General features: G+C 36.7%; 1 protein-coding gene across 1 annotated transcript in view; it reads right to left on the reverse strand.

The window, feature by feature from the left end:
* Window positions 1-26,597, reverse strand: part of LOC118253776 (guanine nucleotide-binding protein G(q) subunit alpha) — a 133,274-nt gene that overhangs the window by 18,511 nt on the left and 88,166 nt on the right. The window contains exons 3-5 of the mRNA XM_035558539.2: window positions 21,031-21,185; window positions 7,298-7,426; window positions 6,176-6,305 (exon numbers count right to left, since the gene is read on the reverse strand). Coding sequence (XP_035414432.1) covers window positions 6,176-6,305; window positions 7,298-7,426; window positions 21,031-21,185 — 414 coding nt within the window. The remainder of the gene's footprint in view (window positions 1-6,175; window positions 6,306-7,297; window positions 7,427-21,030; window positions 21,186-26,597) is intronic.

Raw genomic sequence — 26,597 nt, forward strand, 5'->3', positions numbered from 1 at the left:
ACAGTGCTTTCATTCAGTACTTAAAGCACAGAAAACCTCTGTTCCTTAGGTTTCCATTTGTACTTGTGGCAGAGGTACAGAAACTATATTTTCTAAACACCCTGTTCTGCCTTCATACATGTGATACTTCTGATAAAGTTGCAGAACAGTTCTTTAATGTAAATTAAGTACTGTGAAGGTAACCACGTTAATTCATTTATCCAACACAACATAAAGAGGTTTAACGGTTTTGAAGAAGTTGTGGGAAAACCTTACAGCATGACTGCAAAGACACTCTCCAAAGAAAGAAAAAAAACTTCTAAGCTCAGAGTCACAGAAGAACATGTATCTTGGAAAGGACCTGTGGAAGTCAGCTAGCCCAAGTCCTTGCTCTCTGCAGGACTGATTTTGTCATTAGATCAGGTTGCTCATAGTCACGTTCAGTCAAGGTTTGAACATCTCTCCTAGAATGTCGATACACTGAAGGCATGGGTCCAGAATTTCTTGAGCCAAGGAATAATTCTTGTTGTGATTTTGAAAAACTCAAAATCCTTAGGCCATTTCAGTTTGCCTCATATATTACAAAAAATTTCAACAAGATTTCAACTGTAATGTATGATGAAATGTATAAATACATGAATTAGAAGGAGGTGGTAGTTTCAATAAAACTTTAATGAAAATTGGATGACAACTCTCATAATTAAAGACAAGGGAAGGAAATAATGGTTTAAGAGAAATTAAATCACACATTATTATGCTGAAACAATTTTAGGTGCAGCTACGTCAACTTATTAAGATATAGTATGAGCATTAGAAATAGCATTTTCATGTCTATTAAGTACATCTCTAGACTGTACACGGATGAGAACAGAAAGACTAGATGGAACTTCTGTACTGTTTGTCAGTGTCATCTGTTAACAGCTGATGAATTGGTACAATGTTCTAGTCACACCCTCTTTTTATGTCAGCAAAAAATAAGAAATGGCATGAACTAAAAAAAAAAAAGCTGTTATCTACTTGAAAAGAATCTTTTTTTCTTCTTTTCAGTTTTAACTAACAAGAACAGATTACATAAATAACCCTTCAGAAGGTTACAAATTACCTGTCTGGACAGGCTGTATAAATAGACTTTAACAATAAAGATGATTGGTTCTATTTGCTTTGTTATTCAAGGCCAGTGAAAACCCAGCAAATAAACCTCCCATGAAATACAATTTTTAAAGTTTTATTAATGCTAATATTTTAATGAAGAGAGTGACACTTAAAATATTCTTTTATATGTGCTTTCATTTATCAATGAAAATAAATTACTTAACAAAAAAATTAAAGGAGAAACCACTGTTTTCCTAAGGCACAGAGATGCACATATATGGCACTTCTACATATACAGGATAAATATTATGTATATATAAAGCTGGGCATTAGTGAAATTCCTTACTCAAAAGTCAAGGTGGAAAGCATATTCATCTTAAATATTAGCAACATATTTTTTTCTCCAACCTTGTTGAGAACTCACATTTTAAAATTGCATTTCTGTGATTTTTTTAAACCAAAATGTATCAACTTTGACCAAATCTGGTATTTTTTCCCCGGCTCATGTTGGGCAAAGGATGTTTGTAATACTCAGATCAGTTATTCCTACAAATTATTTTTTTACCAGTGAATACTTTATGATATTCAATGCCTTTGTAGCTTTGCACTCTCCAATTACACTTTGAAAATACAGCCTTTGCTTTTTGATAATTTAGAAAATCTCAAAATGTCACTTATTTTATTATAAATTTATCCATGTTTCATTCATTAATCTAGCTGGACTGAGGAAATTGTGTCTTTTCTGTTTTCCTCTGAGAATACAGAAAAAGAAAGATCTCTACCTTGAAAACTCACACTTGCATAACCACCAAAAACCTATACAAGCTATACAAACTCATATACACCTTAGACTTCTGGCATGTTAATGTGGAAGAAAATTATATCTAAACATCAATAAATGTATTTTTTCCCCAAGTACTTAACAAACTCTGCAAGGATTATGAAAATCTCTTTTCCACGAACCCAGATATTGAAACTATACAGTACTGTCTCTAGTCCTCTCAAGTGGTTACTGGTTCTCCTGCAAAGCTGAAAGTTGTTTCTGTATTTATTGCTCTGAGACCATGAGATTTAGTACGTTTATAAGAGATACCTGTACATATTTGAATGGAGCCTATCCTGGAATATGGATTAATATACTTTATCTACGAAAAATCCTTTACGTAGAGAAACAACTTGATTTTTAAAATGGGAAAGTTCTAAACTGTGCTTTTTGATAAAACTGCAGATTTATACACATCTGCTGATATCATGCAGAGCAAAAACCTGACCTAGAGGACATTTTACATCATAAACATATTTATCAGAGAGTTGATTCCTTCACTTTTTATTTCACTTCTAATTCTGTCAGTCTTTCCTTAAATAGTGGAAAGGTCAAATACATCTGACATTTCAACTTGTAACACATTCTCCTTCATCACATCATATAAGACTTAGGGACAATTTATTTTACAATACTATTAATGTAATTAGTATATTATGTCCTCTGGATTGAGTTTTGTCCTAATTTCCACCAATGAATCTAGACAGACTTACTGTTTTATTAAGGGCAGAATTTGGAACACTTAAACAGCCCTTCTTTTACATGTATTTAAGAAGACAGAAGCATTTCAAAACTGTACATCATCTGAAATTTTTGAAAGGTGTCTAAATATACTGTCCTTAGCAATTTCTCATATTTTGTATTAATGAATCGAATCAGATGCCTAGTTATATACAATCTAGACACACACTTAAGAAAGGAGAGAGAATGTTATTTTCGAGACTTGCCTGCCAGAGGAATCACAGTTATGATACTGGTGGGCAGCCATGCATGCTTTTCTTCAGGTTTGAAGCCCCCAATTCTTTGACCTGCAGGTCTTTGTCACTGCAGTGCAACTTCTTAAAATTTCAAATTTCATATGCCATTAACTGCCATTCTACATGGGGTTTTGAAAGGCGGGCAGTCTGAACATTTGTCTCATTTTCGATGTATGATTTCCTCTTCCAGAGTATTTATACTTTATTCCTCAGAACTATGAAGTCTTAAGTCTTTCAAGGGTATGAAGACAGAAACAGTGCCCAACTTACTCCCAAACATACCAAGTGAATAAAAGCCCTTGAGAGACACTAGCAAAGCCTCTCAACTCAGTGTAGCCTCATCTGATTTATAATCCAGATGTATTTCTCTTGAACAAGCTAAACAAGGGAAGAAATGACTTACAGCTAGGAGTTTGTCATGCATGACATTTTGAAACACAAATCTGAGTCTTAAGGGCTCTAAACCAGTTTCATAATCATGAAGGGTCATACAAACACACATGCACTGAATGGCAATAATTCTTAAGATTTATGTTTATACATTAAAATGAGATTAATTAAACAATTTATTAGCTAAAAAGAATCTAACAGATGATAAAAAAGTATAGTTTTCTTTGTAAAACATACTACAAGGAAAAAGACTTCAGGCAATAACATGCAGTGGACTAATTAGAAAAATAAAGTAGGCTGTCTTACAAAAAACATACTGTATAATCAGGCCATGAAAGCAACGCAAAGGGAGTAGCAGAACATTGCAAGTTGTTGAGTCAGATCTTTTAATTTGAGTAAAAGGCACTCAGATCAAAGGAGGATTAGATTCTAGCGTAGTATCACACTGATGCTGTACATATGAAGAAAGTAGGGCACTCTCACTTTGGTACTGAAATTTTGATGCCATTTCACAATTCAGAAGTGAGTGTGAAAAAGTATCTCTTGGTTGATAATCAGAGCATCCAAGTTAAATTACTGACTTCCCTAGTGAGCTTGTCATACCACAATAAAGAATTAAAAATATTTTTGTAACTTTCTTAATTCAAGGTGTGAACTAGTCTTTAAAACCTTTCCATATTTCTGTGATACCCACATTCAGACAAACTACACTTTGCTTTATGCAGAATAAATAAACCCATTATCCTCCTATGTGTTTTAGCGCTGGAATGTCTGGAGGTACAGCAAAGGAATAAAGAAGGGACTATAGCAGTGCTCTAGTATACTGACTTTTGTCTAGACAGGCCACAGCTTGCTGCAAGCCAAAACTAAGCTGTCCAGATAGGTGCTCAGCTTAAGACAGGCTGAATCCATCCCAGAACTAGAATAACACAGTCCTCAGGGTGCTGGAATGTGCTACTGGGGCCGGTATGCATGACTTGCAAACAAAAACTGGTATGAATTAAACTTATGAGCAGATTTCATACTGAAAGGCAAAAAGGCTCAAAAGTTTTCCACTGTTGTTAATAAGAAACAAACTGTTTAGCAGTGAGGTGCAAAAACTGTCTTCAAGGTGAAGAGGAGTTTTACAGCTTTTACCTCCACAAAGGTAAAAGTGAAAACTTGAAAAATCAGAACAGCTTTATGAGTAAGATGACCGTTTTCGTAACAGCTGAAAAGTAGTTACAGAATAGCTATCACAACTTGAGGCATCACTTCAGGCATCAGAGAGCCCAAGACAGAAGATGATCTTCAGTTTGTGTGTTCCATTCAATCCACAGAACGTGAACTCTTTTAGCTTACAAGAACACAGAGCAAGATTGTGTACTCCAAATGATTCAGCCCATCTTCTACAGTATAGATGCTCTATGTCATGATCTGCAAATTGACATTATTGGACCAAATATAAAATCAAGGGTTTTATCAAGCCACCTAACTAGAAGAGGATAAATGTAATAGAACACCACAGTTAAGCCTTTCCTTATGAGAAAGATGGTTCCTTCCATTTGTTTAAAAGGATGAAAACACAGTGGGTTGAAGAAGAAGTTGTTATCTCACAAACACAGTGGGTTGAAGTGGGTTGAAGTTGTTATCTCAACACCAAAAAGTTTCAAAATTTATTTTGGACAGTTAGATAACAGAATTTGAAAATTCTCATAACTCATCTTTCTTTATGTGATTTCCAATATGTTTTGACCTGTATGATCAAAATGCTTGATACTTCCTTGTTGATCTTGTGGCTACAAAAGACTAATGCAAACCAGAAAAAAAGATAGAACCAGACACTTCAGTCTTGGCTTGAAGTGAGTCAAATCTGACTTAGTTCTCTTTTTATCTACATGTTTAGCTTCCAAAATTACGAGAGATCAAGTTGGTGCTGATTACATCATTGTAACAAAATGTCAGCCAGCCATTTAAAGACCAGCTCTTTTTGTAAATTCAACCTTAAATGACACGGCTGATATATATTTACAAAAAAAAACCTAAAAACCAAAACCTAATATAAAAATATTTTTCTCTTATGGAAGCCTATACATGCAAAAGCTTTCAGAATTTATTATAAAAATAATACTGAATACATTTGAGCATAGAAACATGTCTCCAGAGTGTCCAGAGACACCTCTTTTACTTTGCTATGTCAGTCACTGTCTTAAACAGTGAAATCAGCCATGGAGGACTTTAAAATATTTTATTTTTTTCATCTAAATTTTTTAAGTATGTGCTAACAGACTTGCATAGGACAGTGCCAGTAAGTAACTCATAGAAGTTTGATGAGTAACTGAAAATAGCCCTCAGAAAAGAAGAAAAAAACAACCAAACAAAAAAACCCACCACCAAATAACCTCACTACTCTGTAAAACTGCATTTGAAATACCGAATACTAGTATGCTTTATCCCGTCAGCTCACAGGTCCCCATCCAACACATTCTGATTTCTGTTATTGTTTGAAAAAAAACATACGATTAGAAAATATAAGCCAATACAGTCTATGCTATAAGTCAGCTGAATCAATTTTACTAGTGTAGGGTTTGTTCTAGCAAAGAATCAATAAATTTTGTCTTCATTTCTACTCTCAATTTTTATGGCTCTGCTAGTAAATACCTACTGTACAAACAGCTAAAAACATTTCTCTTTATTCAACCGTACTCCCTTTCAACACAAAACAGATAGGTTTCACTGAATACCCCACAGAGTGGCTCAGCCTTCCCATAGTTGAAGATTAACCTCTAGATCTTTGCAGTACTTCTCAATCCATTATGTGTAGTTGCACATGACTGCTGGGGGATGGATGCATTTGGAAAACACCTGGGACTGGACAAGTAAAATTATTTTTTTCTTCAAAACTGGTGCTTTGTACTTGCTAATGGTTTCTTACCTCATTGTCTGACTCCACAAGCACTTGATCATATTCACTAAGAGCTACTAGGAACATGATAGATGTGACGTTTTCAAAGCAATGTATCCATTTTCTTCTTTCTGATCGTTGGCCTCCTACATCCACCATTCTGCAAAATTAATATCCACATAAGCTCCATGAATACCGTAACAGATGAACATACAAGCACATACAAAAACAAAAACAAAAAATAATTTAGTTGAAAACACAGTTTGGTTTGGTTTTCTTAACGGTTTTTCCGTTGATATTAAAGTTTAATAGCATCTGTTGTAAGTAAACATGTAATCCTGTTTCATTTTCAGTCTGACATGTTCCTGTATTTAAATTACTGTGAGTCTCAAAACCTTCAAATTTCTGAGATGCTAAAGTCTGACGATCCTGAGTTATGATTATGGAATATATACTTTGTATATTTAGCAAAAACACACATGCACAGAATAGTTTTGGTGGTCTGCCTCTTCCCTCCAAAAATTACCAGTGTCAAAATTCCCAGTTTGCCAAAGATGACCCATTTTAAGAGTATATACAGAATACAAATTTATCTACTGAAGTTGTTAATTGCCAGCAGAAAAACTCAAATTTATTGGCAGTTTACTCTCACATTGCCCTGTGTCTCAGTGTAACTAAACTCTTAGGTGCCTAACGTACAATTGCAATCCCATAATTATTTTTTAAGCATCAGCACTTGCACTCTAGTAGACATGACTTCGCTCCAGGAGAGTGATTTCTTGCTAATACTCAACTACACAAGTGGTAATTTTGCATTCCATAATTTATAGGAATTAGGATACATGATTGCATTTTCATGTTATTATTCATAAGACATTGATAAATTTTACTGAGAAGATGAATTATAGGCTTTGTATCAGTAATAACTGTCTTCAGAAAAAGAATGACATCCTTTCATCCTTTGACATCTCCTTAACATCAACTGCTAATTAGATGTGGACAATGACATAAAAATAAAATGGACAAGCTCAAATTGTAAAAGCACAGAATAACATTTTTTTGTGCAATTTTAACCAATATTTTACAGTGGCATTATTAATGCAAGAGGAAAGAACAAAAGCAAAGCAAATGCCTGTGAAACTTTTTTTCTACCTGAAAATGACGCTTTGTAGGTCGAATGGATATTCGATGATTCCTGTTGTTGGGACTCGAACTCTAAGCACATCTTGCTGAGTTGGCAGATAGGTGGAATCTGCTATGCGGTCCAAGTCGTTAAGATAGCTATAGACAGGGAGAAACAAAAGAAATGCAAGACAGTGACACCATAATTTGACTAAGGAAGAGCGAAGGGGAGACTTGGGAGTGGAAACGGGCTGTGGGATAGGAAGAAGTGCAACAAAAATAGAGCATTATTGGCATAAAAAAGGGAACAAAATGTAACGTTGGGATCCATTAACCCTTCCTGGACACTTTCATAGAGTTAAATAAATCCTACAAAAAGGTAGCATAATTATTCTGTTGTTTTTGTTTGTTTGTTTTCATACAAGTTTGCTTGGCTTTCACACGCAAAATCACCAAAAATTCAAAGTTTTCGATTGTACAACTCTTGGCAACTTATAGATAAATAGCATTACAAAATGACTAAGAAATATAAAATTGCATAGTCTTATCTGACAACATAACACATTCCTTGATATTCACATTGCAGTGTCAACAGATACATAGATAAACATGAGTCTCCCAAGAAACAATGAAGTGATACATCAGTTCACTATAAATATATATATATGTACGTACACAGAGGTGTGTATATATGTATATATAATATTTACAAGTTATAAAATGATTAGGGATAAATGGCACTGCCTGAAGATTAATTAAAAAATAATAATTAAACAAAAAAGGAAAAAAGCACCCAATGACAAATTAAGGAACTTTCTGGATCCTGTTGTTGGAAGACAGCACTGATCCCACAGTGGGATCTCTGGCACTTGAAATTCCTGCATTTACACTTAAACCTCTGATCAGGTTAATAAGCCTGAAGTATGTAAAATACATCCCAGCTGATAAGTAAAAAAAAAAAAAAATTTGCAATAAAATTCCTTGTAAAGATTCATTAACTACAACACAGAACTCAGTGGTTTGCAACTATAAAGCAGAAATATACTGGAGGTTTTACTTAACTCTCATAAGAGAGAAGCGTTAATAAAGATATGTACCTACGTGTGTGTGATGGCCTGTTTGGGTCCAGGAGCTGGATATTTCATGAATTCAGTGCAGCAGACAGTGTGGGCTCTCCCCACAGCAGACATCTGGGAGAAAGACTGCTGCAGCAAACGCAGTTCTCAGGCATTTGATTACTTCCAAGCACAAGAATGACTTAGAGCTAGCCACTGATACAAGTTAACCTAAGAATGCCCTGATTCATTGCTGGGGAGGGCAGCAATGGACTTCTTGTAATTTTTCAAATGATGAAGTATCACAAAGCTCTGGAAGTGTTCTTTTCCTCCTGGTTATTACTGAAGGTGCTCTTTTTAAATAAACTCCCACAATAAACACTTAGACTATTTCTAGATGCTCCGAAGGTCTTGTTATGAAATAGTGGGAGCAAGTTATCCTGAACAATGACAGAAACAAACCAGTTTGAGCTCTACTTTACAGCAAAAATACAGAAGAATTTATCTGTTAGGTCTGGAAGGGAGCCAAACGCCTTATCAAATTTTCCTATGATTTTATTGATGAGAGATTAATCTGATAGTAAACAATGAATGTGAGAAAGTTACATATATTTAGAAAGACATATTGAACCATCTATCTCAGATATCATATTCAGAAGCTATTACTTTGAAAATATTTTCTCAGAATACAGATTAATTTCTGCCTGTAAGAAAAAGACTTAAGAATATGAGCAATTCATCTGCCCTTAGATGCTTTACACAAAAAACAGAATGAACAAGTGCATCATCATTTTGTTAGGCAAAAAAAAAAAAAAAAAAAAGTACAAGTGAAAAAAATCCATAACCACCACAACAGGAAACTGATGGAGACCCTGAAACACTACCTACCTTCTCTTTCCCTCCCAGGCTGGCAAAATTGGTTTTGTTACAGTATTTTGGAAAGCTACAAAGAAGCACTGTGGGTCACTACATGCTACAGTAGTATTCAGGGCAGCAAAGAATCTTAGCAAAATAAATTGGCAGGTGTCCCATTTATACAATCACCCTCTTGCACTACTTTGGAAAGCTTCATCTGTGGTCTCTGATGTGAGCCTGGTGACTGTACCTATGCACCGTGAGCATAGTGGACGTATTACTAAGATATGCTGGCTGATTTTAGAAAGCCAGTAATTTAAAGGGATATTATTAAATAAGCAAATTTCGTTTGTGTTACTTGAAGCCATTCAAAGGACAGATAAGTATTTTTTTGTCCTAGCACAACTCACTGATGTCATTAAGTTCCAGAAAAACTTTTTTATCCTTTAAAAATACATATTTTCTTCATTCTTAGTTTTCTTCTTACACATGTACTAAACAGAAACCTTCATACTCATTTCACCAGCAGCACCATATAGAGCCTACAAAGTCCACAACAGAGTCCTTACAGATCTTTACAGAGGCCTGTTTCTCACCCTAGATTTTCACCTAACAAACCAAAGGATGTAGAGCACTCTAAGAAATCTCCAAAACTATGAATTCAAACCCAGAATCAAGGAAGCTGCGTCAAAACCAGTCAGAGTAACTCACAGAAAAATAAATAAATAAATAAATAAATAGATTCTAAAAAAAATAAAAGAAAAATTCAGACAGCATGCACAACAACCTTCTGGAAAAAAAAAAAACCTTCATATTTGCAAATCAAAAACAGAATTTATAGTCCAAAAAATCAATTCATTTTTCATTTTTGTGTAACAACATTTAGTCCTTACTGCGTTTACTTACGACTTAAAACTTAGTAAATAAATACATCATTATATGCTTTTATTTAAATGAAAATGGCCCAGTTTTTTGTTGCACAACTTTTAAGTCTGTTATTATTTTAATTTTTGTGATGCAAGCATACAACAAATAGTCAATGAAATTCTTTTAAGTAGAAGAAAACCCTCCTTATCTATTAAGCTTTTATTATTTATTTATTTATTTATTTATTGTAAACTGAGACATTGCTGAAGAATTGCTTGCGCTGGAATTCAGATTTTAATGATGCTTGTGCATTCTTGCTCTGAACCAAAGGAGTAGAGATTTATTTATTTTATCCTTCTTTGCATGACTGTATTTTCTGTTACTTAAACAGTTCTGCAGATTAGCTATACTTCCTACTACCATATAGTATACGTAACTTTACATACTTTAAACAATTTAGAAGGGGGTTAAACATGTTTCTGAAAAAAAGTTTTGCCCTTGAAGATACTCTAAAATCACTAAAACCTACTTACATCTCTCTTACAATTCATGCCTCTTAAACAAAGTAAAACAATTCATTATTATTTGTATTAATTACAGAATAGTATGATTCTGTGTCCACAGAACTACACAGAAAACAAAACAAAAAACAAAAAAAACACTCTTCTTTAAACACAAGAATAGATTTTTACATTGCACTAGGAGGGATGGGGTGATGGCTTGATTTTTCTTAATAACTTAGCTAGTTGGGTTGATTTTACTATTTCAAAATGCTGAGAGGGAGTATGGATATGTAAATGAATATGGGGGACTCTTTACCAAAATAATAATAATAATAAAAAAGGATAACTGAAACACCATTACTATTTAAACACATACTAGCAGCACACATAACTTTCATCCATCATTATTACAGCTATTGCTGTAGAACAGAAAAATTATTATTTCATTTCTTTGGTTTGTTATGGTTTAATTCCCTACCACAACAAAGACTTATGTTTTCAAGTCTTCATACCAAAAGGGCTGAAATTTAACTTTCCTTTTTCACATGAAAGCTGGGGTTTAAAGAAAATTTCTGATTAACATGGGAATGGCAGCAGTGTATGCCTTTAAGCATGCTCAAGCTTATTAAACAATGAAAAAAATACCAACCAGCAACTTTAAATAAAAACATCAAAACACTAGCTAATGCCAATTCTTTTCCACCTACATCTGTGCAGGCTCAAGCCCCACTCCAGTTCCACCTCTGCCCAGAAGTCGCTGCCCAGAAGTACCTGCCAGCTCTTTCACTTGCACAATAGCTCTGTAACAGATTTCTCTCAAACTGATTAGGAACAGTGAAGAAATGCTATTAAAATTGTTCAAATTAAGATCGTTAATATGACTGATACAGGGATACAGGAAGTCCACAAACCCCAGCAGAAAGACAGGGTGGAGCTACTTCCTCCCCTGGCTTATCTATACCTTGTGAAGCCAGGGCTTCAAGAGTCTCTGAATTCACACAGGTGACGAAGGAAGGAAACCAGGAAACTTTATATACATATGTATATACACATATATACACATATATGTATGTATTTGCGTATGTATTTATTTATATATATATTTGACATTTGTTATAAGCCTGATTCACTGTAGCTTTGAAGTGCCTACCTAATGGTGTCCTAATCAAACTCCTGGTAAAAACATCACTCATGGGCAAACACATCCCCTGCACATACAAAAAAATTAACCATGTAATAGGTATGCACAGGGTATTTTAGAATAACTTAAAAAATAATTTTTAAAAAGTGCTTAGAAGTTTCACCACATGCATGTATGCACAAATACTGGCATCAGCCTTTGTAGCACAAATGACTGTTCAGCATATGCTAGAAATTCACACACATGCTGCACTCTTGCAAGCAAATCATGAAACACGTCATAAATATGAACTTTCACCAAAAAAGTGAGCCCGACAATTGCCAAAAGCCAATGTATCCTTAATCTATTAACTCTATACTTTAAAATACTAATAATGAGATGGGTATTGGGAATATCCTGGCAACTGCCTTGAGACCTACTCCAAAAACAGGTTAACTGGAGTTACCAGCTGGGAACTCACTCACACGGTGAGCAGCAACTGTGCAAAGCGTTTCAGTCTGTTCTGTACGGCACTCTGAATCTATTTTTGCCACCTGTCTTCCTTTGCTGAGACATACTGTAGTTATATGGCCTCTCACCCAAACAACACTTATTCAGCTAAGCATTATACAAAATAACAAAAAAAAGGAAAATAGTATAAAATTAATGAAAAAAAGAAGCTAAATCACATAGGTCCAAGTAAATTTATAGTGCAGATGAAGCTTAAAAAGTTAATTATACCTGTAATTAGTTTTGTAAAAATGAATTTTAGTGGCTGCTGAGGTAATTTTCCAGGAGGTTGCTATAGTGACAGGCACAAGGTGCATTACCAAGGTAATGTGTGTGTAATGAGCTGCTGACAGTAGCTTTCCCCTGACGTCAAGAGAAACTGCCACAGCCTCGTAGCACACTTGTGGTCTGCACACTGACCAGAAACAAAGGAAACCTTTTGTTTCCTAATCAGTATTGAGAGAGAAGTACTCATTTTTAATGCACTTCATATTGCCTAGTTTATTATTTATTATTGCCTTGCCTATTGACAAGGTCCAAAACCACAGCCAGCCTCCAAGGAAGTTGCCAAGCTATGAAGGTGCTAATGATACCCTTAAAAGAGGGTGTTTCAAAAGTACCTTTTGTCCATATTTCAAAATAAATATAAAGAACAGGGTAACAGGAATAGGCTGACTAGCTCTGTATTTTCCTACGTGCCCTTCTCATACAGAAAACAGGCAAAGAGGTGAGACTCCTAACCTTACAAACAAACGAGCAGTTTTAACCAATAACCTTCTTCCAGAAGTTAAATACAGCCCCCCTTGCCATAACACGGTAGCTCAACATTCACCTTTAATTCACTTCCCAGAGCTACATCACCTAATGAAAACTGGCCATCGAAACTTAGCTGAATTTAATTTCAGTGAATGAAGTCCCGAAACATCTTCAGCATGAAGAAACACAGGGCAGGCATTTCAAACATGTAACCTCCTCCTACCATGAACTTCCATTTTCCAGCATCTCTGAGGTCAAATTTTTATTGCAGGTAAGCAGGTGACAGAGAAGCATTCTCTCAAGAATAATTCCGTAAGATGAATTTCTGTAACTCTAAACTAAATTTAGTGTATAGCCTAATTAACTAAGGGAAGGCATTAGGGGATGAGCAGACAAAGACAGCAAGAGGTACAGCCTTTGTCTGTGTATAACCTTCGTTTTCCTTTCCAAGGCTGAAACTGAGATTGTGCTATTCATCATTATTGCCCAGTAACTCTTGCCAAACTCAACAGGCAAGACTGATGGAGCAAGATGCTAAATGAATATTCGTCAGCATACTAATAAACCTCGTGCTTTGAAGGAATCTGCCTGCCAACACCTTGCACACACAAGAGAAATGCCTGGAGAACACAGTGGCTCTGCAACACATTGCTGAGGAGAAGCAATGGGGTGACTGGAACCCCACTAGAAGCATCCCGCAAAAATCTCTACACTAGAAACAAACATGTTGAGACAAAGGTAATTATTAGCATTAGTAAGAGGGTCAATCTACAACCAGTAAAGATGACTTGTTACAATCCAGTCAGTAAACAACTAAACTTTTCCTTCATCTATATGGCGAGGATGAGTGTACAGGGGAAGAGGAAGAGGTCAAACCCCATAAAACTACAGAAAGTTTGTCATTTAACTGAAGGTTTGTTAGGAGATGTCAGTATAGCTGCAGCTATAAAGACAAGGCTTGCTAACAATATTTCTTATGCAAATGCTTCCACTGTGTTTAACCACATGCAAGATAGATGCCACTTGGCTGACTTTTTCCTGGTATGGCAGTAACTGTTAACTTTTACAGCTTTTAAACCCGAAAGCTCTTTGATTTAAGGCAAACATTTTATTTTCCATGAAGTTAAGATACTTCATAGGTATGACCCTTTTATAAAATGATCACCATCATGCACATACCGGTGACAGCTCAGTTGAAAATAAAATACTAACCAAAGCTTAAGACTAAGGCAGATTACTTAACTAGATTTGCTATACCTCTGTCCTTTGGCTATTCTGCAAATGGGTGGAGCTACCCATACTTCCATTCGGGTTTGGTGTATTTCTTTGTCATTTTTGTTTGTTTGCTTTTTTTTTGTTGTTCTGTTTTGTTTTGTTTTGTTTTCCTGCAAAACTCTGAACTGGCTGTTGAGAGTACCACAAACTAGGACCATGTGCTGGAAAACAAACTTTGAAAGGGAAAAGCCTTTTAAAGCATTTTTGAAAATACATACAAATTTATTGTCTATTAACTCCACGTATGTAAATGTTAAAGCTGCCATAGTAGGACTTTTCCTACCTCACAGAGTTGCCAGAATAACTAACACATGCATCCTTTTTGGTAACATGCAGCAGACTAATTGAATCAATTTTCAGTGTACTAACAGGAGTTGTGAAAAAAACATGAATGTAACTTAGTACTGGTTGCATTTTCAAAATTTCTATGGAGTTTTGCATTTCTGAAACTCTCTACCACTGATGAGAAGTTGAGGTACATTTACCAGTTTCCAGAACTACCTAATCTTAACCTAAAGTAAATACAGTAAATCTAAAGATCTTTGCAATATGGTAGGAGGTAGATAAGTCTGCACTATGTTCCTTTTGTTGATACCCCATCCAAATTGTGCCTGTCTACCTCAATTTCAAATTCCTACTTAGCTAAAAAACAACCTTAGCAGAAGGCTAAAAAAAGCAAATTAAAAATGCTTCTGCAAACTGAGTATTTTAAAAATTATAAGACTTTAAAAGCACAAAATAATAGAATGGTTTGGATTGGAAAGGGATGTCAAAGATCATCTAATTCCAACTCCCATTCCATGGGCAGGGACACCTCCCACTAAATCAGACTGCCCGAAGCCCCATTCTGGCCTTTAACACCTCCAGGGATGGGGCATCCACAGCTTCTCTGGGCAACCTCTTCCAGTGCCTCACCATGCTCTGAGTAAAGAATTTATTCTGAATATCTAATCTAACTTAGTGATATGGTTTAGTAGAGGACTTGTTAGTGTTAGGTCAGAGGTTGGACTCGGTGATCTTGGAGGTCTCTTCCAACCTAGACGATTCTGTGATTCTGTGATTCTGTAAATCTACCCTCTTTTAGTTTAAAGCCATTACCCCTTGTCTATCACTCCACTCCCTGACAGAGTCCCTCCCCAGGTTTCCTGTATGTCCCCTTTCAGGTACTGAAGGCTGCTGTAAGGTGTCCCTAGAGCCTTGTCTTCTCTAGGCTAAACAACACCAACTCTCAGCCTGTCTTCATAGGAGAGGTGCTACTGTCCTCTAATGATCTTCATGGCCCTCCTCTGGACCTGCTTTAACAAGTTCCTGTCTTTCTTATGCTGGGGCCCCAGAGCTGAACACAGTACTCTAGGTGGGGTCTCACCAGAGCAGAGTAGAGGGGAAGAATCACCTTCTATTCTATTGTGCAATGTTCATTTTTTCTACAGGATGCAGTGCTCTGGTATGCAGTCAATTCCATGCCCCATCTTTCTTCAGACCTTCCTTTTATATTTGAGGAGTATGTGTACAGTGTAAGATAGAGCAGGAATGATTCTACTAATAACATTTGATTTTGATCTTCAGATTCTCATTTTTATTTGCTATTTTTATCATATTGCAAACAAGTGTTAGACTGTGTAAAGTGTGAGCACATAAAAGCAGAATCCACTATTTTGCAACACAAATTGCAGCAAAATATAGCTTTAGAACCTTCAAATACATTTTTTTAAATGAAGAGAAGAAACAAGCAATGAACAGTATTAAAATGTTTATGAAATAATTATGTGCTTATGTATATTTTAAATAGTGAGTGTAAGACAATATGATTTTCTCACACCAAACAAATAGCAGTTACACAGATATTACACAGATAGCTATTTATAATTTGCTATACCAATGTCAGCAGCATAACAGGTCTCTTACAGTATTAGTCCTTTTGTAAGGCTCCCACAGGCATACAGCTTTACGAAACAAAAGAATGAATGTTCTGATCACTAGAGGCAGTACCATCAAACAGTAAACCGTTGTAGAAAAAAAAAATAGATTCAAACACCAATCTTACACTGGCAGAAAAAACGCTATTTAACAGACGGTAACCGCACTGAAATACACCTATTTTGAAAGGGCAACATGGAAGCAAAATGGTGTTTTTAACAGACAGGTACGAAGGAATTAATTGTTCAACTGAAGTCAATAAACCCATCAAACTCTGACAGAATAGAAACATAGAGTGGTTTGGGTTGGAAGGGACCTTAAAGACCATCTAATTCCAACCCCCAATATCATGTAATATATTGTGACATAACAGTTACTAGATGACCAAAGAACTACAGTGCTGTTCATCTAACTCAAGTCACATAATCACGAGTATATGCATGGCTAAATTACCATACAAAACAAAGAGTTTAAAATAAAACTATGTTGCTCAAGGTGATGGCAAATGCAGAAACAAAAGCTTCAAGAAATTTCTGCATTTATAATACTGACTGGCATAACAGTGAAGAGGGATATTCAATACTAAGTGACATATATAACAAACCAATGAACTTGCAGGGAAAATATATTTATTTATCTGAAGTGTCAGAACACACAAGCAGGGAAGAGCTGCTAACCAGGTATCCTCGGATACCCCTGTGTAGCAACTAAAAACGCTTGCTTGGAGGTACACAGTGACATAATTCTTCCATTTCACAAGGCCAGAGAAAGGTGAAGCTTTTCACCAAGGCTCTGAGAAGCTTTCCCATTCTAAGCACTTCTTACTTCTTCACAAAGGTCAAGTCCTTTGTGTCATATTGGAGAGAAATGGTGATGAATCTCCAGAAACTCCAGTTTCAACCCAAATTGTGCAAGTTGTGCCAAAAATATGAAATGTTACTTCTAACGACAGTCTCTTGGTAAAACTGTTGCCTTTCCTTTTTACAGGCTTTGAAACACCATGATATAATCAGACTGCTGACTGGAAACCTGCTTCCTTTGCCTCCTTAACCTTGGTTAGGGTATTGTCACCCTGTACAGTACATACAGAAAGATCTTATCTTACACAACTATTACTTAAGGCTATCCACACTGTGGTGGTGTTTTACATCTGGCTTATACTGTGAACACTATCTCTGAAGCCATAATGGGAAGTGGTTTAGTGGTAAATAAGTGGGTAAGTCACCCAGTAATGTATATGGGAAGTGAATAATCTCCATTTACCCGATGTGCTCTTGACTTTACCACAGATAATACATGAAATTACTTCTAAAACAACAGGAACATCCAACTTTTGTAGCATCCAAGGGTAAGGGAAGAGAATGGAATGAAACTGTTGAGCTACCAAGAGGTTCAAATCAAATCCCATGATTCAAAAAATTTTCTGTTAGATCTGACCCTCAACCTCATCTGGTAAAAACACATCTGATATATTCTTCCATGGTACTAGCAGTGGGTATAAAAACATAAAAAATATAGCTAACATTGACAAAGCAAATCAGAAGATGACAGAAAGTGAAAGGACAGAAACATACAAGATATTTTAGAACCAGAAACATGACTTAGAAACAATAACAGAAAGAGAAAATACAGAGAAAGACAAGTGAAATAGTGAAAAACAAACAAACAAACAAACAAAAAAATATAGGGAACAGACTGAAAATACTACTACTACAAAAAACAGGGAAAAACACTGAAAGGATCATACAAGGCATGAATGAGTAACCTGTGACACACTTACACATATGCTTAAAAACATACAAGAGATTGGGTGGACAACAAACCATGGTTTTCTGTTTAAAACATCAAGCCAGAAGAAATTTCTAAGCCTCACCAAGTCAACCAGCAATGAGTGTTTATTTCTTTCTTACTGCCCTGTGAATCCCAATTGTAAATTTTAAGCATCTTGTTTTGCTGCTTTGTGACATGGGCACTTAAATTAACAAATTCTCTTTCTATTGCTAAACAGATTAGCTGTATTTTTGAAACAATGCCTCTTTGATTTCTGCTAATTGCTTTTCCGGGACTTACCTATTTGAAGAAACTCTACTTGCAAGCATAAATACATGAGATACTTTTATATAAAAGACTCATATAGTGATTCATAATTCTAATGTTCTATGACATGTTCTAAAACAGATTTTGCAGAACTCTCTAGTATGAACTATAATCTATTATAGTTAAAATCAGGAAACTTGCAAAACCTCCTGTTAAATTGCTAAATCTATTAAGCTTTAAAAGTAACCAATCTGCTAGCACATTCATCTTTTGCAAGGCAATGTACTAGCAATTTGCTTCTATAGCTACTTATTGAATTATTCCCTGCTATTTTTAATAGTACTCAGAAGATCCACTATAGTGGTGATTTCACTAGAACCAGGTCAAAACAATTGTATTCAGTACAACCTGATCTGAAGTAGCATCAGATGATTATTTCCTACTTTGGAGACTTAGTCTGTTCTATTTCTATCCTCTAAGGCAAGTGCACAAAATACATACATTTATTTTAACTTCACAAGCATTATCATGCCTGGTGTAGAAACAAAGATAGGACCTACAGATAGGAGAAACTGAGAGTATAAGACAAGCTCTGCTTCACTTTCTACTTATGTCTGCTGCTCATTTTAGTACGGTACAATCTGGAAGTATACTGTTAGTAATTTGTCTCTAAAGTTTTCTGTTTACCATTTATATATCCTCAAGTTTTTCACTTTAGGTAGTATTTTGTTTGCTTTCTTGCCACTGAAAAATAAAACACAATATTGTACATTTGGGGACAACAAGAACCAAAACAATAAAAGAGAGGCTTCACTGTCCTTTGCACCACTGTGCACCAAAATATCCATATACAAATAATAGAAGTAGTAGGTTGAAAAGCTAACCAGCTCCACAGGACAGGACCCTGTATATGGAAAAAGGAAAATAAAGCAAAAGAAGAAAATTATGTGCCAACAACAAGGAGCACTGGAACAAATCTGAGCAGAACAGTATCATGCATCTCCAGCTCTCCAGCTGCCTAAACTGCATCAGCAAGACATTAATACATTTGTCTTGACTCAGTCACATAAAGTGTTAAGCTAGATAAGAATCCTCAGGCTACTGTGCAGATCATCTCATCCCAGACCTCTCCTATGTTCATGGCTGTATTCCAATGAGCTGAATGGGAGCTTCACAGTGCCTTTCAGCTCCTTCTGCGCTTTCCTCAATAAGAGACTTCCACTCATGTCAGCACGACAAAGAGACTGGAATGATATAATTAGAAATATCTTCATAGCTAATACAAAAATTCATGTGGAGACCACACAGGTTTTTGCCACAGTTTTAACAAGCAGGCATGCTGTATTTTTTAAATACTGGGCAACACCAAAAGGTCATCATCCATTACCATCATCCATTTTTTTGATAGGAGATGAGAAATTTTGTCAAAGTTATAGGCTACTTTACTCAACAATAACTGAATTTCATTAAGCCAATCTTTGGCTGATTCCAATGTTAAATTCTACAATGCTATTTTATCAGAATACTTCCCCAGAAATGAAGAGCATAACATTTGAGAGCAATTTTAGTCACATAGGCATTTTTATTGTTGATCTATATAAGACAGGATTGGATTTAAAAGGCTCTTAGTGTACTTTTTTTTCACCTTTTACAAACTGAAGTCTCTTTTCAGCTATGTCTTTGCTATTCTGGCAGCCACGTTCTTTCACATTTAGGCCTCCTTTCCACAAAAGAAAGGCAGTTCAACAAAACACGAGAACACCTCCTTCATACTATTTACCTCACCACCAGGACTGCAGAAGCAGCCTATGAGGGTGTCCTGGTTTCAGGTAGGACAGAGTTAATTTTCCTCCTAGTAGCTGGCAGGGTGCTATGTTTTGGATTAGGATGAGAAGAGCGCTGATAACATGCTGATGTTTTAATTGTTGTAGAGCAGTGCTTACACCAAGCCAAGGACTTTTCAGCTTCTCGCTCTGTCCTGCTAGCGAGCAGGCTGGGGGTGCAGCAGGAGCTGGGAGGGGACAGACCCAGGACAGCTGACCCAAACTGGCCAGAGGGGTATTCCATACCATCTGACGTCATGCTGAACAATATATAGGGGTGGCTAGCCGGGGTGGGGGGGCGGCTGCTCGGGGATAGGCTGGGCATCGGTCAACGGGTGGTGAGCAATTGCATTGTGCATCACTTATTTCGTACACATTATTACTATTGATACTATTATTATTATTATTATTATTATTGTTATTCTTTTCCCTGTCTTAATAAACTGTCTTTATCTCAACTCACAGACTTCACTTTCCTGTTTCTCTCCCCCATAACAGAGAGGGAGGGGGGAGGGTGAGCGAACGGCTGTGTGGTGTTTGGCTGCCAGCCGGGCTAAACCACAACAGAGGGAAAAGGGGAAAGCCTTGGAAAAGAGACGTCTGATTTTTACACATTTTATGAAAGTTTGCCTTGATTACACTTCTTGCATTATAGTACCTGAAAGTATTCTTGCCCAGTTTGCAATTGTGAGCATATGTCAGAGGAGAGAAAGGGCTTGAAAAGATACATCAAAATCAAAACCAGCAGTGTTTAACTACCCCTAGTTAGAATTTTTAAGACTTCAAATGGTAACCAACTTTCACTGTGGGAAACACACACACACACACTAAACTAAAACTAGATGCACTCCACAGTTTTTTTAAATTACAGCTGCAATTAAATTGCAGCTTTTAAACTACAGTTCTTAAGCGTATGTTCATGTAAGTTTGTGCTCCACATGCCTACAAATATGTACACAGACAGACAGTTAAGAAGCTAAAAAGTAAAAATTACTTTGTTAGACACAAAGTGAGACACGGTTATTTGTAGCCATCATGCACTTACTATTTAGTTGAATCTGATAATTGATACTCCCGTCGTCTGTCATAGCATTCCTGGATTCCAGGGTCATTCCATAAGCTTCTTATTGCATCTACATATGGGTTCTCAAAAGTTGACACCTTTTCAACATCGACTTCTCGAACTAACTGTGCATGAGCCTAATTAAAAGAAACAAAACAATAAAATTTACTTAATTTTCTCGACTTGCAGATAGCTCATATACAGTGAACATGATTAACAGGAATAATTTTCATGACTGGCCATCTCACCAATGTGTATACACAATTTGAAAAATCAAGTACCATGATGAAGGTTGGGAAGATGGAGAAAAGAGACTACTAGTATTTCTAGAATTCCTTATGAGAAAGAACCGAGGAACCTTTCATTTTTTTATGGAAAGTACATACGTGTCAACATGAATTAGCAAATTATTTACCTTTCATGCTACTAGACACTGTCAAACAGAATACCTACCATCCATTTTACGAGCTGAATAACTCACAACAAGAAGATAAAAAAAGACAACAAAATCCTGAAATATTCAAAGATGAATATTTTTCTAAAATCTGTATTCATGTGAATGAACTTAAGGATGCTGCAGGAAGGACCATCACTGATTTACTCCAGATGACCTTAAGGTAAATGGTGAATGAATGAGAATAAATAAGAGTACTGAGTAAATTACAAATGAGTGATGATAAGGTGAGTTTGAACTAAGACAAACATTAACGAGTATAGCATTAGGACAGAAGGCGAATTAACAAACGTGGGCCTTTATTTCAGACTATGTTTACTCCAGTCCAGTATAATTAAATGAAATGGATGAGGTGAATAAAATTTATATTTAATTAAGCTAATTCTAAAGAAAGCTTTCATTTTTGATTTTTCAGGTATAGGGCATATAAAATATCTGCTTTTTAAATTATAACCACAGAATCACAGAATGGGCAAGGTTGGAATGGACCTCTGAACATCACCTAGTCCAACTCCCCCCTGCCAAGCAGGATCACCCAGAGCATACTGTGCAGGATGGCCTCCAGGTGGGTTTTGAGTATCTCCAGAGAAGACTCCACGATCTCTCTGGGCAACCTGTCCCAGTGCTCTGTCAACCTCACAGTAAAGAAGTGCCCCCTCATATTCAGCTGGAGTCTCCTGTGCTTCAGTTTTTGCCTGTTGCCTCCCGACCTGTCAGTGGGAACAACTGAAAAGAGACAGGCTCCATCCTCTCGACACCCTCCCCTCAGATATTTATACACATTGATGAGTCCCCTCAGTCTTTTCTTTTCCAGGCTAAACAGGCCCAGCTCTCTCAGCCTGTCCTTGTACAACAGGTGCTACAGTCCTCTGATCAGACCAGACCAGAACTGGACACAATACTTCAGCTGTGGCCACACCAGGTCTGAGCAGTGGGGGAGGATCACCTCCCATGACCTGCTGGCAACACTCTTCTGAATGCAGCCCAGGATACCGCTGGCCTTCTTGGCCACAAGGGCACATTGCTGGCTCATGGTCAGCCTGCTCTCCACTAGGACCCCCGGTTTCCTCTCTTCAGAGCTGCTCTCCAGCAGGCCAGCCCCCTGCCTGTACTGGTGCTTGGGGTTATTCCTCCCTAGGTGCAGGGCCCTGCACTTGCCCTTGTTGCCCTTCATGAGGTTCCTCTCGGCCAATCCCTCCAGCCTTCCCTCTGAATGGCAGCAGGACCCTCTGGAGTACCAGCCGCTCCTCCCAGCTTTGTGTTGTCAGCAAACTTGCTGGGGGTGCACTCTGTTCCATCATCCAGGTCATCAATTAACAAGTTGAGTAAGACTGGACCCAGTACTGACCCCTGGGGGTCACTGCTAGCTTCAGGCCTCCAGCTAGACTCTGCACCACCAAGCACAACCCTCTGAGCTCTGCCAGTCAGCCAATTGTCAATCCACCTCACTGTCCACTCATCTAGGCCGCACTTTCTGAGCTTGTCTATGAGGATGTTATGGGACACAGTGTCAAAAGCCTTGCTGAAGTCAAGGTAGACCACATCCACTGCTCTCCCCTCATCTACCCAGCTAGTCAACCCACCGAAGAAGAATAGCATATTGGTCAAACATGATTTCCCCTTGGTGAATCCACGCTGCCTACTCCTGACCACTTTCTTAACCGCCACATGTGCGGAGATGACCTCCAGGATGAGCTGCTCCACCACCTTTCCAGGGATGGAGGTGAGGCTGACTGGCCTGTAGTTGCCTGGGTCCTCCTTGCCCTTTTTGAAGCCCGGCATGACACTGGCTTTCTTCCATTCCTCAAGCACCTCTCCTCCATAACCTTTCAAAGATGATGGAGAGTGGTCTAGCAATAACATCATCCAGCTCCCTCAGCACCTGTGGATGTATTCCATCAGGGCCCACGGATTTGTGGATGTCACGTTTGCTTAAATGATCTCTGACACGATCCTCTTTGACCAAGGGAAAGTCCTTCTTTCTCCAGACTTAACCAGTTAACCAACTTGGCAGATTCAGACTCTGACAGGAGCGGAGAGAATAGAGAGATAAGGAGTTTGCCTTTCAGAGAGATTAATTTTAAAAAGTTATGGGTGTTGCCCCAAATGTATCAAAACTTATTACTAAGAAAAGTGAGATTCTTAGAAAAGTTCTTGAGATTCAGTTTGTACTATACATTATGTTTTTACTTTAAAAAGTAATCTCTAAAATTGGAATTTGCCGATAGCAAATAAACCCTAATAAATACATCACCCTCCTAAATACCATCAAAATTTAGTTAAAGCCCATGGAGACAGAGAAGAACGATTTGCAATTTGTGCTGAAAGCATTATGTACACAATTCAGTGTATGAACATATGTAGATATAGATGTACATACAAACACACACAAACACAATGAGGAAAAAAAATGATGAAAACTCAGTGAAGCAAAAACCCGAAGAATTATACTCTCTTATCTAGTCTGCATTTCAGGCAAGGACACAAATCTCCTTCCATTTTAAATTAGGTGAAGGTATTCTGAAATAAGCTTGTTAGTTATTTTTAAATAAATTTATCCTGTGTTTGCACATGTGCAACCCCCATCCCCCTTTTTAAACACTCCAGGAGAGAATTATGGTACTGCTCATTACTTAAAGTATTTTATATACAACTGTTGTTTACTCTAGATGAAATAATCTTCAAATTCAATGTGAAAAATTTGTGTCTTAGAGATATGTTGAACTTACGTTCTCTGTTACTTACGCTCTCTGAACTTACGTTCTCTGTTACCCAATCTTAAAAGTTCCACCAAAAAGTATTTTCTTCTGCATCACGTCCACACATACCCAAAATATCTGGAAAAATCATGAAGGGTCCCTACATCCTCAGAGCAATTAATAAGAAATGGTATTCCACTAAGCACAAACCAATGCTCTCGTGAAATGGGTTGATTTTTTTTTGGAAACTACCTTGTATCTTATCAAGCTTAGTTATATATTCTGTTGCCTGTGTATGCTTCCAAAAGAACTTGCCGCAAATATTTGCTCACTGCCTGTGACAAACTAATAAAACAGTATATTCTGATACTGTCTGTGTTTTTTTTAGCACTTAAGCTCTGAAATTAGAGCCAAGTGCTCTCAAGGTGCTAACAGAGGTGAAAGACTGACCAACTGTTCAAAAGCTCCTCACAGGTTTTCATTGGAAATCTGTCAAAACTGAAATATTTCTCTAAAGGTTCTCTAAACATTCTCTGGAAGGTGCTCAAATGTTCAAGACTGGTAGCAGAGAAAATTGTGCAGGATAATTACTTTATTCTAGAGAGTTACCTATCTAGAATAGACAGTTACTACTACTACTACAGTTGTCCAAGATACTGCATTGTTTTATTTATCAGTTCTGTGATTTCTACCGTACAATTAACATGACTCTGCACTGCAGGTAAAACTTAACGAAATAAACTATGGTATATGCTGGTAAGTTATATCCATCATAAAATTAATTCAGCTTTTTTAAAAGAAAAAGTATTTCCCCAGTGAATACTACTTCTGATTCCCTGTGGTTTGCTTGGGTAGACTCATGAGAGCTGACTCACTCTACTGACTTACAGTTGTTCACATCAGTGCTACTTCTCTTAAAGAAGTAATGCCCCTTCACATAGATGTCAAGTCTTTATTAATCCTCAGTTATGTCTTCATGTTCCCAGAAGTACTATGTTTTCTTGTAGACAAGATTTTTCATTTCTTTGAGAGTCTTTGTCAGCCAGTATCTTTTGCTGGCTTCTAATTCCTGGTGGCAGAGACAGAGATCTAAATACATCTGTTGGCTTTATACTTCTTTTATTTGCTCTCATGAAAGTAAAAAGTAATTCTACTGAAACCTTGTGAGGTGAAGAAACAAATTAAATGTAGAAGAACCACCAAGCATGCATGCGTGGTGTCAAAACTGCTAATTCCTAGCTTTAGTTTCCTTCTAATAATATAAATAGCAAATTCCAAACATTATTTTTGATGTTAGCACTCAAATTACTTGCAAGAAAAAAATAATCCAAGGACTCTACATAAACCTAATTCCTGTAAGTATAAACTCTATCTAGAACTTCTTAGTCTTCACTAATACTTTTGCCGTACCCTAAAATTAATGTTATTTTGAGGTGTGTTGGGAAGTCAAGCTATTACCATTTAAAAAATGTGATTTCTTAGATTTCTCTTTTGGGACATCAATAGTTACTATAAAGGCATTCAAAAACCAACAACAACAAAAATAAAATAAAATGCAAACAAAACTGAAGTATTCTGCAAGTATCGAATTCAAACCGGTAATTTAGATGTAATTACTAGTTCAGCTGTGATGTACCACCAATTAAATCTAGATGGTGTAGCTACTTTTCAGTCCAATATACTATTGACAGCAGCAGTGATTTTCTGTGGCTGTCAAGCATAAGAATACTTGTAAAATTTTTCATATTATTTCCCAGAGATCTTATTAATACTCATTCAATTATTTTTTGCAAATGACATCTATCCTAGATTAAAGAGTTTCTTCACTGATTTCTACAAGCATTTAATAAATGATCCCAGAAAAAAAGAAAACTATTAGATTCTGAAACGAGGAAATCTGAGCCAGAGAAAATACCAAAATAGCTATCTTTTCTTCTTCATCATCATTCCCCTCAGCAAACTATGGATAGTGTAAAAACTAATTGTGAGCTTGAACAACATTACACTTTTATGTTGGTCTGCCTCGTAATACTCTTTTGCACACAATTCGTTAAAAGTATGGAACTTCTGGGCTCCATTGCGTCAGTTTTCTACTTAATATCTTTTAATTCTTTGAAAGCTCTGATGCTTCTTAAGGACTAACTGGGCCAGCCAAAGTTTGTGTTCTTGTGTTTACTCTATATGCACATCAACCATCAGGAGCCTTACAACCATGGCTGCAAATCAATGTTTTAGCAAGCTTGGTAAAAGTTTCAGATTTTTATATTCCTTTCGATATAATCACTGCATTTTTTCCAGAGTAGCTCTACTACCTACCAGAATGATTTATATGATAGAGGCCAGGCAGAAATGCAGTCTATTTCAAATGAAATTCATCTGAGATACTAAATCCACAG

Source organism: Cygnus atratus, chromosome Z (genome assembly GCF_013377495.2).
Source record: "Cygnus atratus isolate AKBS03 ecotype Queensland, Australia chromosome Z, CAtr_DNAZoo_HiC_assembly, whole genome shotgun sequence".
In the NCBI taxonomy this organism is placed as follows: domain Eukaryota; kingdom Metazoa; phylum Chordata; class Aves; order Anseriformes; family Anatidae; genus Cygnus; species Cygnus atratus.